At 39.0% G+C, this 15,902-nt stretch overlaps 1 protein-coding gene across 5 annotated transcripts in view; it reads right to left on the reverse strand.

The window, feature by feature from the left end:
- Positions 1–15,902, reverse strand: part of Bbs9 (Bardet-Biedl syndrome 9) — a 370,311-nt gene that overhangs the window by 94,395 nt on the left and 260,014 nt on the right. For all 5 annotated transcript variants that reach the window (XM_045135893.1, XM_045135892.1, XM_045135896.1 and 2 more), the window contains one exon: positions 1,360–1,542. In XM_045135893.1, coding sequence (XP_044991828.1) covers positions 1,360–1,542 — 183 coding nt within the window. The remainder of the gene's footprint in view (positions 1–1,359; positions 1,543–15,902) is intronic.

Genomic DNA, 15,902 nt, shown 5'->3' on the forward strand with positions numbered 1-15,902 from the left:
TTTTCTATTTGATAAAGATGACAAAACTTGTGATTTTCAAAATAACATTCATGATTTTGCTCACTAAAATGTGACATAATGTGAAAAACATGTTTGGTAAGCAGATGGACCTGGGTCCAAATCCTGCCTCTACTGCCAAATCCTTTTAGAAAAGTAATTAACTATGGAAGCCAAAAATTTCTCATATGTAAAATGGGGATGGATGAAACAGTACTTTAACTATCTCACAGAGCCACATATAAAGCTAAATGAAGGGCTGATGGAGATGGCTCAATGGTTAAGGTCCTTGCCTGTGAATCCTAAGGACCCAGGTTTGATTCCCCAGTACTCAAGTAAGCCAGATGCACAAGGTGACACATGCATCTGGAGTTCATCTGATGTGGCTAGAGGCCCTGGTGTAGCCGTTCTCTCTCTTCCTCTCCCCCTCCCACCCCATCTCCGTCTTTCATTGTCTCTCTCTCTCAAACTAATTAATTATTTAACTGATTTTTAAAACCTACATGAAATCATTCTTAGGAAACAACTAAAATAGTGCCTGACCAGTACTTGAAAAACATTCATAGTATTATTTTCAGAAGCATGTTTTAAAATCTCAGTTTAAAAATGGACCTGAAATGATTTTCCCCTGAAATAACTATTGTAAAAATACTCAGTTCAAATGTCTCTAATTTCTAAGATACATATTACTTCTGTATACATAAAAGTTCACAAAAAGCCACCTGGAATGGCACCTAGTGGTTATACATACCTCTGTGGTTTAAGAGATTTAGGGTGTTTTTAGTTAAATAACCCTTTGGTGAGAACTTCAACCACCACTCTGTTTTCGTCTCTCCATGCTGAATGGTCTCTTCTAAGGTTGAGGGTAAAAGACCTCATCAACTGTTATGAAGACGCATAGAGATGGAAGGAGCTACTCCTGTCAATCTCAGCAAAGCTGTTGCAGCTCCTCTAACTGAAGAAGTGGCACTCGCATTTAAGGACACGGAGCAATTAAAATGACTGAACTGTTTCTCCGGCAGACAAGGAAAGGATTAGCTAATTTGAAGGTTTACTGCCATCACTCAGACTGACAAATGACTGTTTCCCTGGCTTCTAAGTCATTGATGATCATATAAAAAAAGGACAGGATACCACATAAAAATGAACTGTACATCTATTTTTAAAACAGTTCTAGGAAAAAAAAAGGTCTTCATTTGACACTTTTATTATGGCTTAAAGAAAAGCAAAACAGGATTTTTGTAAAAACTCAAGCCTGAATTTGATGCCTTAGAAAACATAGATATCTATATGATCTCCTTTCCAAACCAAAATCTACTGAGCCATGAGGGCTGTTCCCATGGCAGACTTGAGGGTTCTCACCAATTCTTGCACATCTTCCTGTAGTGGCAAAAATGCTGCTTCCAGAATAGCCATCTGGTCAGTGCTCAGCTTCTGCCACAACCCGATCAACATAATCACCAGCCGGGTGGCACTTTTCAGCCTGGCAAATGACTGGAACAGATCGTCCTGGTTTTTCTCAACTGCATCTGCTAGAGCAATTACCTAAAGAAATTGCAAACTTCAGTTAGGGATAATTTCACAATTCTTGAGCCCTCAACAAATTATGTTTGGCACACTTTTATTTTTCTTTAAAACGACTTGATGAACTTTGTCTTCCACAAACACTAGCTATGTTCAGCAATAAAAAAAAGAAACAAGTTATCTATCATTCATCTGCTCATTTCCTTCTTTGAGAAAATACCTGCAGTAATTCCAAATCCATATGGCCAGGGAAGAAAATATCTACACGATCAACTTAATGGGGCATTGTTCATTGTCTGCTTTACCACTGATTGACCTTCCACAGTATTTTGGTAATATATTTAATCTCACATCAATCTATTATAGTCCTTATTATAAGCCATGGAGACCAATCAATCAAAATATTATTAAAATAACTGCATTTGCTTTGTGTTTTAAGATGACATCATAACATCTTTTACAGGAAAATAACTGTTATCCTATTGTCTTTACATGTTATATGATATTATAATATTAAATATTTCTTTAATATACCAAACAATCAAGTAATATCCAAACATTTGCCCAGTTGGGTAATGCCATTTTTAATACAAATGTCTGACACCAACCCATAGGACAGGGATCTGAAAACAAAGCAAACAAAAGAAGCAGTTCAGGATGTGTTAGGTTTGTAATGCCAAGCCTACTTAGGATAAAAATCGGCAGGACTGAGTAGAATTTGATTAAAAAAAAAAAAAAAAAAAAACTCCTTTTCAATAATCATGTGGAAAAAAGGAACTGGATTAACAATTGGATGGGACATCCAAGATGCCCACTGGTGTTTGGTTCTATTGGTAAATTTTGTGCTCATTAAAAGTAATGAACTGACTGCCCAGAGGCTCAAGGCACCTGGCAATCCCCAGAAGGAAGCACACCCACAGGAGCAACGAGCTCCTTTCCGTAAGCCCTGTCGGCTCGAGGTCTCAGGTGCGATCCAGAAGTCTGGTGCAGACGACCCATTTGATGATATTTCATGGCTTATTGACACTGGCCCAAAGGGCTTGTTAAAACATCATTTGTTCAAACAAGTAGAGTCTACAACAGTGTGGTCTCTCAAATTCCATGTGGTAAAAGGAGCTGAAAAGGGACAGTTCTTGGAGTGTCTGAGAAACATGGGAAAAGAGAGGAGATTTAGGGAAGGGTCAATCAAGTGAAGGTCCTTGCCTGAAAAATGTCGGGCATGCCAGGATTCTTTGCCATCTGGCCAAGGGCTTTCAAGAATGTCAGAAAGTAATTCATAGCTCTCCAGGGAGCCAGGAGTCAGATCAAGAGCAGGGTCACTAAAAGCGCACTGCTTACTGTGTGCCTAGGACTGTGCTTTCAATCAGCATCAAAACAGTAGACAAGAGCTCATAGACCACAGGATCTTATAATTTGTTGGAAAGAAAATATATACTGCTATAATAACGTCCTGATTGTCCAGAAAAGAAAGTGTGAAAGAAGTTAGCAAAAGGATGGATTACTGGGAACCAGAGTTAATATCCCTGGGGCCTCTTTTACTCAAATGGGCCTTGGAACTCATCTCTTCACCATTACCTCAAGAAGTCTCATAGAAGAGACTGGAGAGGCTACTTTCCTCAAATCTAAATATGTGGAGTTGAAGGCCCCCTCACCCATGATTCCAACTGACTCCTGTTAGAGTCTCAGCTTAGACTCTTCTTCCTGCAAATGTTAACAATTAAGCCTTGTGGGTCCACGGCATTGACACAGATGCTTACTGTCAAAACGACTAAAGCACACAAAGATCAAGGTCATAAACACCTACTGGGTACAAGATGTACAAGAACTTTTGGGAAGCCCTGTAGAGAATTCACTAGTGACAGATCTAACCTCTACCTTCACACTAGAGGTCATACTAGAGTAAGGAAAATAGGTCAGGGAGACAAATAGCGACCATACAAGGAAGACCCTATAAATCCTAAAGGAGAATCCCATCAGTTTTATGATTATTATTTTAAAGACAATCCTTTGCATTAATGAGCATGGATGGCATGCCATGAATTCTGACCTTCCCATATGGGAGCAATATTATCAGTTCTCACATCTTCACTGTGACATACTGTCTTTCATGAAGATGAAGACTCAGGAAATAACAGAAATCTTCCCCATTTTGTGCAAAAGGTGCTCTGACTGTGTGCACACTGGGAAATCTTCCCAGTACCATGCACAAAATTCACCGACTGTGTGCACACGTTGAAGGCCCTGTGCTTGGTGTAATGCTCTATTGTTTCTCGTCTGAAATTCTACATTTTTTAAGGCAAAGACAGAATTTCAGTTAATTTATTGTTATGATTAAACATGTATCAAAGTTTCAAGATAAACAGTTCTATGTTAAAAAAAAGAAACTGAACTAACTTACTTTTATAGCCATCTATGTTATGAATAGGCCTGATCCACACTGGACTTTTTAAAAAATTGATTGTGAACTTTATGAACACATTGGTCATACTCTCATTGGGTTATATTCTTTTAAAAAATTTTTGTTTATTTTCAAGCAGAGAGAAAAACAGAAAGAAAAAAGACACACAAACACACACAGAGAATGGGTATGCCAGGGTGCCTAGCCCCTACAAATGCATGCAGCACTTTGTGCATTTGGCTTTACATGGGTACTGGGTAATCAAACCTGGGTCATTAGGCTTTGCAGGCAAACACCTTAACTGCTAAGCCATCTCTCCAGCCCTGGGTTATACTCTTATGTCCCCTTTCCCCCACCCCATTCCATTGAGGGCCTTCCTCAGGGAAGTTACTGGTATTTAATGTGGGGTCCTGAACAGACCAGGTACCCGTCACTCTCTGGGTGTGGCAGATTGCCTTAGGCTATTCTTCACCCTGTGGCTCTCAGAATCTTTATGACCCTCTTCTGCAATGTTCTCTGAGCCCTGGAAGGCATGTCATAGGGCTCCTTTAGTGTTGAGTTCTCTGCTGAAGCCTCTGATTATCTGCTTTGATGAGCTTTGCGTCTCCTTAATATTCACCGCCATCTTCCTGAAGAAGGTTCTCAGGTTAACAGTGAGAGCAGCACTCATATTTAACCCACCACTTCCTCTGTAATGTCTCCTCAGCCCTGGCAGACGTGATAGAGATAGCTCATTTCCTGCTAGGCAGTCAGCTTTCTTTTCTGATGGATCTTAGGTCTCCCGGTATTTGTACCATGTGTAAAAGGTAGATTCCCCAACCAAGTGGGAGACAGACATGGATCAAAAGGGAAAAGAACAGTCATTTAAAAACTTCTGGGGGGGGGGGCGGAGAGATGGCTTAGCGGTTAAGCGCTTGCCTATGAAGCCTGAGGACCCTGGTTCAAGGCTCGATTCTCCAGGACCCATGTTAGCCAGATGCACAAGGGGGTGCACGTGTCTGGAGTTCGTTTGCAGTGGATGGAGGCCCTGGTGCGCCAATTCTCTCTCTCTATCTGCCTCTTCCCCTCTCTCTCTCTCTCTCTCTCTCTCTCTCTCTCTCTCTGTCCATCGCTTTCAAATAAATACAAATAAAAAAAAATTAAAAACAAACTTCTGGGGGTACACCCTCTCACCTAACTAAAAAAGGAAAATATGGGAGCTTCACTGTAGAGTTGATTGCCTTCCTATCCATAGGCTTCTGACTTGGTTCTCAATACCAGGTATGGATTCCCTCCCACTGAGTTGGCATCCTATCTATCCAATCAGAGTGTCCTTGATTACCCACATAGGCGGTGTGTCACTATTGCACAGGTGGGAACATCTTGCCCAGCTGGTTTATAGTGCAGTTGGCAGGATGCCCTGCTTGTTCATGACCATTATCACCCAGAAGCTCACACAGCAGTTTGGAGCACTACAAGGCCAGCCAGCAGGATATCAGCACAAGGGTGATGGAGAAAAATGCTGAGGACACTCCATACCTACCAAACCAGAGATCCAAAAGCTCCTAAGTGCCCATGGTAGGTACTGAGTGTTCTCAGTATTTTTCTCCATCACCCTTGTGCTGATATCAGATTCACTAAGAAAGCAGCACTCTTGCTCATTTCCCCAATTCCTCTGTAGTTTCAGGTGGGGCTGGGATGGAGTACACTGGTCATTTATCTCCTCAGGCTCAGGTCCTGACTGAAAAAGAGAAACAGATCCTCCAATGGAGAGTGAAGTCAGCACTGAACAAGTGGTAGAACCATTATTAATTTAGAGAGAATTAAAAGGGTTTGGACCCTCATAGTTTAACGTTAGTGGGAGCTTGACAATGAAAAGCAGAATCATTATCTGGATATGATTCTGACTTGTTTTCCAGTTCCAGATATGGTTTCCTTTCCACTGAGCAGGCCTGTTAGCCAATCTGTTAGCATGGCTATGTGCCACTATTGTACTTGTGTGAGCATCATGTCAGGTTGTTTGCTTTTGAGTTGCTTAGAATTTGAGTTGCTTGGACAGATGTTGGCCACTTTACCCCGGTTGCTCATGTAGCACTTTCCAATACTAGATAGGCTAATTGTCTGGGGACTGGCTTTCCTCCAGATTTCAACCAGGTCTCTCTGTGGTCTGTTCCAACAGTGTTTGGTGTCTTCAGCAGTAAGGTCTTACCATTAACATATGGTGGGTGATCAACTGATCTGACAGAAGTCTGTCTTATTTGTTTTGGGAGATCTAGGAGGTCTCTCTGATCAATAGCTCATTGTGGATGTAGACCACATCCTGGTACAGGGAATTATAGGCCAGCACCAAGGGAAAAAAAAAAAAGCTAGAGAAGAAAGAGAAACAGGAGAAATTTGAGGTTGTTTCATCTCACCCTCTCCAGGGCCCTTCAATTCAGGTGTTCTCCCTAAGGTCCTCTTGAGGGTTCCACCTTTCAGTCTGACTTCCAGGATATAGGCATCTATGGTACCAGTTCAATTGGGGTTCAGATTTTGTGTCACCTGCCCTTTTTTCTTTCCCCAAGCCCCACCCTCCATGTTGCCCAAGCCTCAAGATGCTCTTTAGTTATATCAGCAACTTCAGCTGATCCAGATTAGGAACCACAGATGAGTGAGACCATGCAACAGTTGTCTTTCTGTTATTGGGTGAGTTCACTTAGAATGATCTGGTCCAAGTTTGACCATTTTTCTATGAATTTTAATGTGTCATTTTTTTTCTTAGTGCTGAGTAGAATTCCTTCACACAGATATACCACATCCTGGTAACCCATTACTCCAATGATGGGCACCTGAGTTGATTCAGTTTTTAGCTGTTATGAATTGAGCAGCTATAAACATGGTTGAGCAAATATCTCTGAACTGAGATGTAGAGCTTTTAGGGTAAATGCCCAATAAAGGAGTATCAGGGTCTGTTGGTAACTCTGTGTTCATCCTTTTCAGGACTCTCCATATTGATTTCCATGGTGGTTACATTCCCACCAACAGTGAATGAGGGTTCCTGTTCCTCCAGAGTCTCACCAACATTTGTCTTCATTTGACTTTTTTTAATGTTTGCTATCCTACTGGGGTAAGGAGGAATCTCATAGTTGTTTTGATTTGTATTTCCCTAATGGCTAGGGATGTTGAACATTGTTTTAAGTGTGTGTTATCCATTTATAATTCTTTCTCTGAGAACTCCCTATTTAGTTCTCTGCCCCACTTTTGTAGTGAGTTGTTTGATTTTTTTCATTGTTTAGTTTTTGGACTTCTTTGTAGATTCTAGATATTAGGTTTCTGTCAGTGGTATAGCTGGCAAAGATTTCCTTCCATTTGGTGGGTAATCTACTGGCTCTGTTTATGGTATGTCTGTGCAAAAGCTTTTTAGCTTCATGAGATGTCATTGGTTGAGTGCTTGTTTAATTTCCTTGGCTACTGGAGTTTTATTCAGGAAGTCTCTTCCCAGTCCTATATCATGGATAGTGCCTCTTATTTTTCCTTCCAGTAGTTGAAGAGTTTCAGGTCTTATATTGAGGTCTTTAATCCATTTGGGCTTGATTTTTGTGTATGGTAAAATGAATGGCTCTAATTTCATTTTTCTGCATATGGTCATCCAAAGTTTTCAACACCACTTGTTGAAGATGTTGTCTTTTTTCCAGTCTACATTATTGGCAATTTTGTCAAAGATCAAGTAGCTGTAGTTACTTGACCTAAGGCCTGAGCCTTCAATTCTGTTCCATTGGACTATGTTTCTGTTTTTATTCCAGTACCATGCTGTTTTTGTCACTATGACTTTGTAATATAGCTTTAGGTCATGTACAGTGATACCACCAGAGATGTTTGTTTTGCTGAGGATATGTTTGGATATCCAAGGAATCCTGCTATTCCGTGTGAATTTTGAGATCATTTTTTCAATCTCTGTGAAGAGTGATGCTGGAATTTTTATTGGTATTGTGTTAAATCTGTGTATTGCTTTTGAGAGAATTGCCATTTCACAATATTAATTCTACCTATCCAGGAGCATGGGAGGTCTTTCCATCTTCTCTAGTCCTCCTCTATTTCTATCTTAACTGAGTTTATGCTTTCATTATATAGTTCTTTCACATCCTTTGTTAGTGTGATTCCAAGGTACTTAATTTTTTTTTCTGTTACTATTGAAAATGGGACAGCCTCACTGATGTCTTTCTCTCAATATTTGTCCTTTTCATATAGAAAAGCTGCATTGATTTTGTATCCTGACACATTGCTGAAGAAATTTATCACCTATCACATTTAGAAGTTTTGAGATGGAGACTTTGGGTCACTAGTGTATTGGATCATGTCATCTACACATAGGGCTAACTTGACTTCTTCCTTTCAAATTTGAATCCCTTTTCTTTCTTCCTCCTGTTATTGCTTGGGCTAGTACTTCCAGTACTATGTCAAAGGGTAGTGGTGAAAGTGGGCACCACTGTCTTGTTTCCAATCTCACTGGGAACTCCTTGAGCTTTTCCCTATTAAGAATTATTGGGATTTAGGAGCTTTATATATAGCCTTTATTGTTTTGAGATATAAACCCTCCATGCCTATTCTTTCCAGTGTTTTGATCATGAAGTTAATTTGAGACTTCTCTTTTCTTTTGCTTGATCAGTTTGGCCAGGGGTTTGTCAATCTTGTTTATTTTTTCAAAGAATCAGCTCGTCATTTCATTGATTTTTTTAAAACTGTTTTTCTTAGTTTCCAATTCATTAATTTCTGATCTAATCTTGATTATTTACTTCCATCTGTAGCTCTTTGGGTTGGGTTCTTCTTGTTTTTCCAGAGCCCTTGGGTAGACAATCAAGTTATTGACTTGGGATTTCTCAGTCTTTGTAATAAAGGCATTTAGGGCTATGAATTTTTCCCTTATTACTGCTTTCATTGAGTCTCATAAGTGCTGATAGGTTGTGTTTTCATTATCATTAAATTCTGGGAATGTTACAATTTCTTTTGTGATTTCTTCCATGATCCATTCATTGAAAGTATGTTGTTTATTCTCCAGGAGCTGGTGGAGTTCTTGATGTGTCTCTTGTTAATTTCTACTTACAAAGCACTGTGATCTGACATGATGCAGGAAGTTACTTCAATTTTTCCTGACTTTATGAAGGCACACTTTATGGCCTAATATATGATCAATTTTGGAGAAGGTTCTATGGGCTGCGGAGAAGAATGTATATTCTGTACAGGTGGTATGGAAAGTTCTATAGATATCCTTTAGGTCTACTTGATCTACGATGTTGTTGAGCTCTATTATTTCCCTGTTGAATTTCTGCTTGGATGATCTGTCTATTAATGATAGTGGAGTACTGAAGTCTCTGAGTATGATAGTGTTGGTGTTTATTTGTATTTGATTTTCATTTTCTATTGTATTATTTTGTATCATGTCCATCTCTTTTTTAAGGTTCGATTTTAATTTGAGTTCTGATTTTCTTGATGTTTCCTATAGTTCATTTTTGCATTTGATCAAGTCTTCTTTAAGCTTAATCAACCAGCTGTTGAGGTCTTCCATTTCTTGACTTACCTTCAATTTATTCCTATCTCTTTGGAAGGTTCTAATGTTTTCTTCAGTCAAATTAACCCTATGTCAAAAGCTGAATTCTAGGAGACAATTCTGTTCAATTTCATTGATATGATTGTTGGTTCTTTGATAGTTTGCTTCAAGTTAAGCTACTTTATTTTTTTTAATCAGGGTCTCACTAGTTGTGTTTTCATTTTGGGAATGAATTTCTGTTGATTTGTTTATGATTTCACTGGAGGCTTCCCTAGTAGAACTAGGCATCCTTAGTGGAGATCTCTCAGTTTTCTGACTTTCATTGGCTTTTTTGCATTGTTGTCTACACATTTTATTGTCTACACATTTTAGGAAGACTCTTTATTTTATTGAGGAGGAAGCAAGTTTTTGTCCTTTGGCCTATTCACCCTCTTACTCAAGTGAACAGGGATGTTGGTACCTGGTGGCCAGTCAGGATACCAGAGTAAAAGGTTTGATTTCATAGCTCACACAGGGGCCTGGCCTCCCCAAGCAGGGTACAATAGGACCCCCCCAAGACCAAGGGATTGGGAGGAGCAAGGGAATAGGAATCTGGCCTACTTTGTGCTGTGCCCACCAGAACACAGACCAGCACAAGCAACCTAGACTGGGGAGGTGGGAGGAGCAATGATACAGGGGTCGGGCCTGCTCACTCCAGATTTTTGTGCATACCCACACACTGTCAGGACAAGGAACTCAGACCCTGGGGAGGTGGGAGGAGCCCATAAACAGGTCCTGCCTATTCACCCCAGACTGCTGTGCTGGCCCACACACTTTCAGAGGAGCAAGGAACTCAGACCTGGTAGCCATTTGCAAGGATTTTATGGGGAATTTTTTTGTGTCCAAGTTCATCACAGATATTGGTCTATATGTTTCTTGATGTCTCTGTTTTTTATATGTATAATGCTTGTTGCACAGAAGGTGTCAGAGAGTATTCCCTCCTTTTCAATTACGTGAAATAACTTGAGAAAAAGTGGTTTTAGTTCTTCAATTAAAGTTTTGTAGAATTCAGCAATCAATTCATCTGAGCCTGATCTTTTCTGGGGGGGGGTAATTACTTTTTCAATCTTGTTAGATGTTATATCTCTATTTATGTAATTTATATTCTCTAGGCATAGTTTTGGTAGGTGATATGAGTCAAAAAATTCATTTCTTCTAGACCTTATAATTTTGTAGAATATAAGTTTTAAAAATATGTAATAATGATTCTACCAATTTCATAGGTATCTATTGCAACATCCCCTTTTAATCTCTAATCTTATTGATTATAAGTCTCCTCTCTTTTCTTTTTAATAATGTGGCCAGTGGTTTATCAATCTTGTTGGTTTTTTTTCTTTTTTGAAGAACCAGCTCATTGTTTCATCAATTTTTAAAATAATTTCTTCATTAACAAGTTACTGATTTCTCTGATATTGCTTCTTCCTTTCCTTCTGGTACTTTGGGGTTTGGATTGTTCTTGTTTTTCCAAAGCCTTCAGATGGATAATTAAGTTATTTATCTGAGATCTCTCTATTTTTTGTAATACAAGCACTTATAATCATAAAGTTCACTCTTAGGACTTCCTTCATTATATACCATAAATTTTGGTATATTGTGTTTTCAGTGTTGTTGAGTTCTAGAAATTTTTTATCTCCTTTTTGATTTCTTCAACACATTAATTTTTTGATAGTGAGCTATTCAATCTCCAGAAGTTGGTATATTTTCTGTTGTTTTTCTTGTTGATTACCAGCACATTGCTTTATGGTCAAATATAATACAGGGTATTATGTCAATTTTCTTGGATTTGTTGAGACTTGTTTTATATCCTAATGTATGACCTTTTTTAAGAGAAGGTTCCATGGGCTGCCAAAGAGAATGTGTATTATACAGAGTGAAGGTGGAATATTGTGTAGATGTCTGTTAAGTATATTTGATCTATGGTGGTGTTTAGCTTCATTATTCTCTGTTATTTTCTGCTTAGATTTGCTGTCTATTGACAACAATGGGGTACTACAGTCTCCTGCTATTATAATATTGAGATTTATTTCTGATTTATTGTCTAGTACATTTTGTGTTATAAAATTTGGCAAACCAGTGTTTGGTGCATATATGACTATAATATCCTCTTGTTGAACTGTTCCTTTAATGAGTATAAAGTGGCCTTCTATATCTCTTTATATTACCTTTGGTTTAAAGTCTATTTTGCCAGATATTACTATAGTCACAATGCTTCTTTCCTATTTCCATTTGCTTAGAATATTTTTACCATCCTTTCAAGCTACAGTGGTGTCAATCTTTAATGGTAAGGCAGGTTTTTTGTAGATAGCAAATAGATAGCTCTAGTTTCTGACCCAGCCTGTTAATCTATGTCATTTTCTTGAGGAGCTGAGTCCACTGATGTTCAGAATTATAATTGAGAGGAATGAGTTAATATTCGTCATGTTGTAGTCTTTGTAACTCCTGGTATTTTCTCAATATTCATTTGCTTCCACACGAGCCTGGTATTTTTTCAATATTCATTTGCTTTTACATCTGTTCTAGTTTTGATTACTGTTTTCCCCTCCCGTAGCCTCTTGGGTATGTTGGATCTCCTTTTCAGTGTGAAATATACCATACAGCAGTCTCTGCACGGCTGGCTTGGTGCTCATGTATCTCATATATTCATAATGCTAGATTTTATCATGGAAAGTTGTTCTTTTACCTTCTATTATGAAGGATAATTTTTCTGGGTATAGTAATTGGGGTTGACATCCATGGTCTTTCAAAATATGAAATACTCTGCTACAAGCCTTCAGACTTTTAGAATTTCCATTGAAAAATCAGAAGTAATTTGGATAGGCTTACCTTTGTAAGAAATAGCTTATTTTTTCTCTTGCAACTTTTAGTATTCTCTATCTCTCTCTCTTCTTTCTTTTATATGTTTGGTGTTTTAACTATACTGTGACATGGGAAATGTCTTCTTGGGCCTGTCTATTTGATGTTCTGTATGCTTCCTTTTTCTAGATGTGCTTGTCTTTTGTAAGACTAGGAAAATTTTCTTCTATAAATTTTATTGAACATATTCTCTATGTCAATTGAATATATGTCTATGTAATTCTCTCCTTTCTCATATTCTCCTGATCTGAATGGTTATTTTTTTAAGGTATCCCACACTTTCCTCCAGTTCTACTCAAACTTTTTTTGAATTTGTCATTAATTTTAATATATTTCTTCTGCCTCATCCTCAAACTCTGATAATCTCACCTCCACACAATCTATTCTGTTGGTAAAGCTTTCCTGGTAGCCTTTTAAATGAATTATTTCATTTTTGTTTCCATTAGTTTTTTTCAGCATCTTCATCTCTTTATTAGTTTCCATTTTCATATCTTTAACTTTTTATTGACAACTCCCATAAATATAGACAATATACCCTAGTCATAATCCCATCCTACCTCTCCCCTTTTCCTCCTCTCCAATAGCCCCTCCACCAAACCCCTTCTTTCTACTTACAGTCTCTGTTCTCTTTTGATGCCATCATGTTTTTCTCCTATTATGCAGGTAGTGTCAGTCCATTTTCTTTTTTTGCTTTCTTTTCTTTCCTTTTCTTTTCTTTTTTTTTTTTTTTGGTTTTTCGAGGTAGGGTCTCACTCTGGCTCAGGCTGACCTGGAATTCACTATGTAGTTTCAGGGTGGCCTCAAACTCTCGGCAATCCTCCTACCTCTGTCTCCCGAGTGCTGGGATTACAGACATGCGCCACCACGACTGACTCCATTTTCATTTCTTGATTTGAATTTCTTATTGTCTATTAGAATTCATTCCTGCATTTGATCATACCTTAATTGATTTTATTCCACTGACCATTGAGTTCATTTTTGGTGATTCTCATCCATTTCAATCAGTCTTCTACTGAGTTCTTTTTGTTGTTTCTCTTCACTTTCATATGGCTATTTGTTTATGGCCTCATTAAGTTTGTTTAATATGTTTATCATAATGTTATTTTAAAATTCCATGTCTGGAATTTCCTTTAAGTTTTTACTGGGGGCATCCACTAATGGAATAGGCATTTTGGATAGGGATATCTTGCCTTGATTTCTTGCATCACTTTGTTTGAATTGGTGATTGTCCATCTTGAGATAGATCTTTAGTCTTGATAAGAATATAGCAATAGCACCTCTTGTGGGGCTCATGTTGAATCACCTGGTCATCCTTGATTGAGGTGAGTATAGGATGGCACTCTATCTGCGTGTTTCTGCTCGGTACACATGAATATGAGCAGGCTCCTCTCTGTGTGTGCAGTATCAAGGCATGACTGGACTGTGCCCTGGAAGGCCTAGCTTACTCACTTCTCAAGCTATGGAGTGTGATAAGCTGCAGTCCCTACTCAGGGAGATGCCTACAGACAGGTAAGGCCAGAGAGTGAGGGGTTGTACATGCAGGGGGTGGAAAGTGGAGATTACCTAAGCCCTGGTTGCCCTATCCTACTGAGCACCTGGAGCTTTGGAGTAAGATCAATTCCAGAGTGCCTACTGAAGGCAGTTACAGGGGCCCAGGAGAGCTCTGAGCAGAGTGTGGTTGATTTCCAATCCCAGCAAATGCAACCTAGGGTTGTACTTACGTGGCGGGGGAGGAACTTGCCCTATCTTACTGAGCACTTGGGGTTCTGGTGTCCTTATTGATGGCAACGGGTGGCTCTGAAATTATTAGTTATTTTATTTTTGAACTTGTGCTTTGTGATTGAAGTCATCAGGAAAATGAAGCATGCACAGAAGCAAAGGAGATATGTGTATTTGCTTATATGAGCTCAATACTCTTGTACTTGCATTTAAAATGGCATTAAAGGGAGACCTATGAGGTTTCCCAAACAATGCAGACCTTTGCCATAACACTTGATTATCTACCAGAACTAAAAGGTAAGTGTATTACTGAAGATACCACAGGCTCTGGCTGTGGTCACAGGACATCAAAATACCACACTGGAACTGACAGAGAAAAACCTCCTGGCTAGTCCTCCTCATGTTTTCCAACACTATGGGAGCTGCTCAGAGACAATGGCCACCAAAAGTGTGAATAATTAGGGGACCCTAAAAGTTATGAAATCAACCAGCCAGGCAAGAAAGATATTCTTGTCTAATTCTGGCACACAGCCATTGTGGGTAACCAACTGTTCTCCAAATAGATATGGGGCCTGCTCAGTAGCAGAGAACCCTTATCTTGTACTTGAAGCCAACTCAAAATCCCACTGCCAGGAAACTCATAGACTCCAGAGAGAAGCCCCCACTGCTTTCTGCATAAGAAGACTGGGCTTATATGCCAAAAGTCTGTCAAATAACTATGCATATCCCCTTTAATCCAAGCTGCTCTCACTATTAGTTGGAGAATATGTTTTATTTTACAGATGGCATAGAAAACTGAGGAGACCTAGGATCTATCAATATGACAAGAAAAGATAGCCACCTGCCTACCATAAGACGTGCCACCTCTGCCAGGGGCCTATGGGAAATTACAGAGGAAGCTGAGACATGAGTACTACTCCCACCAGTAGCCTGACAACCATCTCCGGGGAATGATGACAAAAACTGTGATCAATCAAAACACAGTGAATCAGAAGCCCAAAGACTACAGAGAATACAATATTAAACCAGACTGATAACAGACCTATCAAGGTTCAGGGACTACTGAATACGAAGGAGGCAGGAAGATTCTAAGAGCCACAAGGTGGGTAGAAATATTCTGAGACATAGCCACCATCCAAAGACTAACTGAGACCTTAAATAGCCAACAGTGAACAGTGAATACCAACAACCCCACTGATGAGAGGCCTCAGGGAAAGTGGGACCTGGGGAGAGGAGATATGAGACTACAATCTTCATAAGAAATAAAAAATAATGATAAAAAAACTCAAAAAACCAGCATTGATAATATAAACATTAGTGATACAATTAATGCTAATTTTAAATTTTTCCAAATTTGTTAAGAGAAGAAATTGAAAAATCATCCGAAATTGCAAAAGGTGACAACTAAAGACAGGGAAGTTTTTCCTATTTTTGTAGCTGTTTTAGCACCATTTCTTCCTGCCTTTTAAACTAAGATCTGTCCTTTTTACTTTGCAAAGTAAATAGCCAGCCTGAGTATACACCTAGAAGATGAGAGAAAAGGATTCAAACCTTGGGCTCTGGAGGGCCAGAGGTGACATGCTGACATGAGCTGGGCAGGGAAGGTTTCAGGAAGGAGAAGGTGGAGAGAAAAGCAGTGGTGTGCTGCAGCCAGCTCCACGAGCTCCTGCCAGCTCAGGGGAAAAGAACCACCTGTTTGATTTTCAAGAATCTTGCAAGCCACTTACTTCAACTGGCCATTACTAAAAATTATACTACGTAAACTTAAAACTAAGTAAATTATATTTTAAAAAAAATACAAAGGCAACAAATACTCAAAACTCATGATTTCCTGTGATGATGTCGGTTTTGTGGCTATTTAAGCCTATG

Source organism: Jaculus jaculus, chromosome 16, assembly GCF_020740685.1.
Source record: "Jaculus jaculus isolate mJacJac1 chromosome 16, mJacJac1.mat.Y.cur, whole genome shotgun sequence".
NCBI lineage: Eukaryota > Metazoa > Chordata > Mammalia > Rodentia > Dipodidae > Jaculus > Jaculus jaculus.